At 56.5% G+C, this 3,477-nt stretch overlaps 1 protein-coding gene across 1 annotated transcript in view; it reads right to left on the bottom strand.

The window, feature by feature from the left end:
- Nucleotides 1-3,477, bottom strand: part of ATCAY (ATCAY kinesin light chain interacting caytaxin) — a 29,020-nt gene that overhangs the window by 9,187 nt on the left and 16,356 nt on the right. Inside the window, exon 9 of the mRNA XM_006171791.2 lies at nucleotides 1,570-1,605. Within this exon, the coding sequence (XP_006171853.1) occupies nucleotides 1,570-1,605 (36 nt within the window). The remainder of the gene's footprint in view (nucleotides 1-1,569; nucleotides 1,606-3,477) is intronic.

Here is a 3,477-nt window from a genome sequence, read left to right as displayed (position 1 = left end):
CCCGCCCCGCCCCTGCCCCCGGGTGTGTGCGCAGCAGGACTGACAGCAGGACCAGAGGGTTTGGGTCACAGAGGTCCCAGCAGCACAAAGCTAGAGACGACCCGGATGATGGCGAATGGGTGCACACGCACGGCCCCCACTCAGGGAATAGTACGCAGCCATGAAAAGGAACCGTGTTCTGACACTGGCTCTGGGTGAGTGGACCTGAGGCTCAGGGAGGCCCAACACTGAGGACACAGCCTATGCGACCCACGGACAGAAGGCCCTGGAGCAGGCCCAGCCACAGAGGCAGGACGTAGAACGGGGCCGCCGGGGCCGCCGGGGCCGGAAGTGATGGCTCACGGGGACAGAGCAGAAGAGGGAGTCCTGGAGTGGGACGGCCGGGACGGTGCACAGCCGTGGGGGTGCTCAGGGCCGGAGCTGGGCACCGACCCGGGGTCGCGAGGGTAGATTTCGTTCTAAGTACTCAATCCCAGTTCAAACACTCAAAAACGCAGAGGAAGACAGAAATGGAGGGGTGGGGCGAGAGGAGCGTGGTGGGGAGAGGCCCGTTGTGACCGAGTTCGAGTCCTGTCTGCGCTCCCTCCAGTTTTCTGCGTCCGTGACGTCACGTGTACCTCATCCACCCGCTGCCTCCCTGTCCCAGGGTCCTCCTCCTCCAGGCTGGCCTCGCCTGCACCGGGGAAAGCCAGCTCCTCGTGGCCAGCACGCGGCCCGGGCAGTGCCCTCCTGTGGGTGCTGGAAGGGCCCTCGCCCTGCCAGCTCTCAGGGGAGTGTCCAGGGACCTGGGAGATGGTCTCAGAGCCCAGGGCCAGGCCAGCTGGATCCCACATGGCTGACAGTTCAAGTCCCGGACCTGGTGGCTTGAAAACCATGCGGAGGCGCGTGTGCATGCACGCCCACAATCCTGAGAGGAGAATGGAGAAGGATCGCGGTGTGGCCATCCTTCCTGGGGGTGATTTCTCGCTTTCTGTCTCTCCAGCGAGCGCACACACTCTATAGCAAAAATCTCTCTCAAAAAAATTAATTTTCATTTACTTATTTTTAAATTTTGACCAGAGAGAGAAAGGGAAAGCGACTAGGCCCAGGACTCGAACCACAGTCAGCCATGTGGGAGTCCAGTGCCTTAACAACCATGCCCCCTGCTGGCCCCATGAACACTTTTTTTAAGTTGCCGGATGGGGTGTGGCCTCGCCAGAGAGAAGCAGGGAGGGAGAGAGGGAAGCAGCCCAGTGGGGTGTGGTCACGCTGCAATCCCTTCTCCACCTCCCCATCCGGTTGGGGTTTGGGGCACACATACGTGCACCCGGTGTTCTTCAAGCTGCCGGGGCTGGGACTCGAACTGCCGTCAGCGATGTGGGGCCTGCTCCTCTAACCACCAGGCTACAGGGCTGGCCTGGCTGAGAACCTTCTCACTTGCTAATGTCGCACGCTAGGCCACCTGGAGTCACTGGGATTTGAACCTGGGCCTGACTTCTATGCTCTCACTAGAAGGCCAGGGTCTGAGAAGGGTGGAGGACATCGGTGGACCCCCCCGGGCCACCCCCGACAGACGCCCCTCTGCCCTACCTCTCTCTCCGGGCCCGCAGTCTCTCCTGCTCGTACCTGAAAGGCAGAGAAGGCCGTCAGAGCAGGTCCCCGACCCCAGCCTTCCACGCACGGGACGCCCCCTCGCTGTCGCCTCTGAACTCGCTCCGGGCTCGGGGCTCAGCCTGGGAGGCTGCGTGTTGTTTCTCCGTCTCCAGAATCTCCCGGGTGGGTGCCCCCAGGCGGGGAGCGTATGCTGGCGTGTCCCAGCACCTGCGTGTGCGCTCCTAGGCAGACCCATGTGTGCCCCGTTCCCGCGCTGGTGATGGGACAATGTCACACGGCTCTGGGGGCGTCGTCTACACATCCCTGCGGCCGAGCCCAGCCGGCTTTCCTGGTAAGAGGCCAGGGAGTGAGTATTCCGGCATCAGGGATCGTCTCTGCTGCGACGGCTCAGCTCTGCTATCAGCACAGAGAGCCACGGAGGATCTGGAAGTACACGTGTGTGTCTGTGTGCCAATGAAACTTTATCTATAAAGCAAGCTGTGGGCCAGACATGCAAACCACTGCCTTCTCCTTGGTGCCCGGGGCCACGGAGCTCTCTGACACCCCACATGCTTGTTTCACGCTATTTTTGCTTTTCTGGGATCTGGGAGACCACAGAGGTGCCCTGGCTAGAATTATACTGACCACACAGTGGAGTATTACACAGCTGTTAAAAATGATGCATCCATGAGGGTATGTGGGTATTTTTAAAAAGTTTTGTAGTATTTTTTTTTAGAATTGTTGATTTTAATTTCTATTATTATTTTTAATTTTTGGCTGGAGAGAGAGAGAGAAAGGGAAAGTGAGAAAGCAAGCTGCCAGGTCCAGAACTTGAACCACAGTCAGCCATGTGGGGGTCTGGCACCTTAACCACCACGCCACCTGCCAGTCCTGGGTACACGGGTATTTAGTTCCCTTGTTTGTTTTAGCGAGGTCAGCTAAGGAAGGTTTTCTATCGATATTAGCAAACAGCAGCTTGGTAATAAAAATTAATGCTTTCCTCCGTTCATTTTCTGCCTGGTTCACTGTAAAATTCCCATTTATGCGAACAATCGATCTATGGTCAATAAATATTCCCCTCCACTGAGTGAGTAAAAAGGCTTAACAGCACTGTATTTATTTTGACATCTACATTTGTGTCTCTTTTAAAAGATTGAACACCAGGACCAGCCCTTAGCATAATGGCTACGTCGCTGGACTCCCGTGCAGTTGACCGCAGTTTGAGTCCCGGACCCGGTGGCTTAAACTCACGCCGGGCGCGTGTGCGTGCGTGCCCAAGATCCCGAGAGGAGAATGGAGGCAAAGGGATTGCGGCGGGGCCATCCCCCCCGGGGGGTGATTTCTCGCTTTCTGTTTCTCTGTCTCTCTCTGTCTGTCTGGCGAGCGCACGCGCCCTACAGTGAAAACCTCTCCAAAAAAAAAAAAAGAGACGGAACATCATTGACGCCATTACGGTTTTGAAGCCCTGGGTAAGGAAGGCCTTTTGAATAGAGTCGGATGTGTGGCTCGGACTCAGGCAGTGAGGGGTTCGGGAGTAGAAGGAACCTCTACTGGTGCTAGGAGGCAACGCAGACTGTCCGTCTCCAACAAACACGCATCGTCATTTTCTCTTTTTTCTTTTTTTTTTTTTTGCCATAGGGCAGGTGTTCACCAGAGAGAGACAGACAGAGGGAAAGTGACAAATCACCCCCTGTGGGGATGGCATGCTGCAATCCCTTCTGCAACTCCTTTTGGGATTGCAGGCACATCTGCACGCACGTCTGCACACGCGTCTGCTGTGATTTTCAAACTGCTGGGTCTGGGACTCAAACTGTGGTCGGCCATGTGGGAATCCAGTGTCTTACCCACCCTGCCACCTGCTGGCCCCCACACATTGTAATTTTACAAATAATGTTTAAGACCCTC

This window comes from Tupaia chinensis, unplaced genomic scaffold, assembly GCF_000334495.1.
Source record: "Tupaia chinensis unplaced genomic scaffold, TupChi_1.0 Scaffold149964_2, whole genome shotgun sequence".
Lineage (NCBI taxonomy): Eukaryota > Metazoa > Chordata > Mammalia > Scandentia > Tupaiidae > Tupaia > Tupaia belangeri.
The sequence above is the reverse complement of the archived record's forward strand: the minus strand, read 5'-3'. Positions and strand labels throughout refer to the sequence as shown.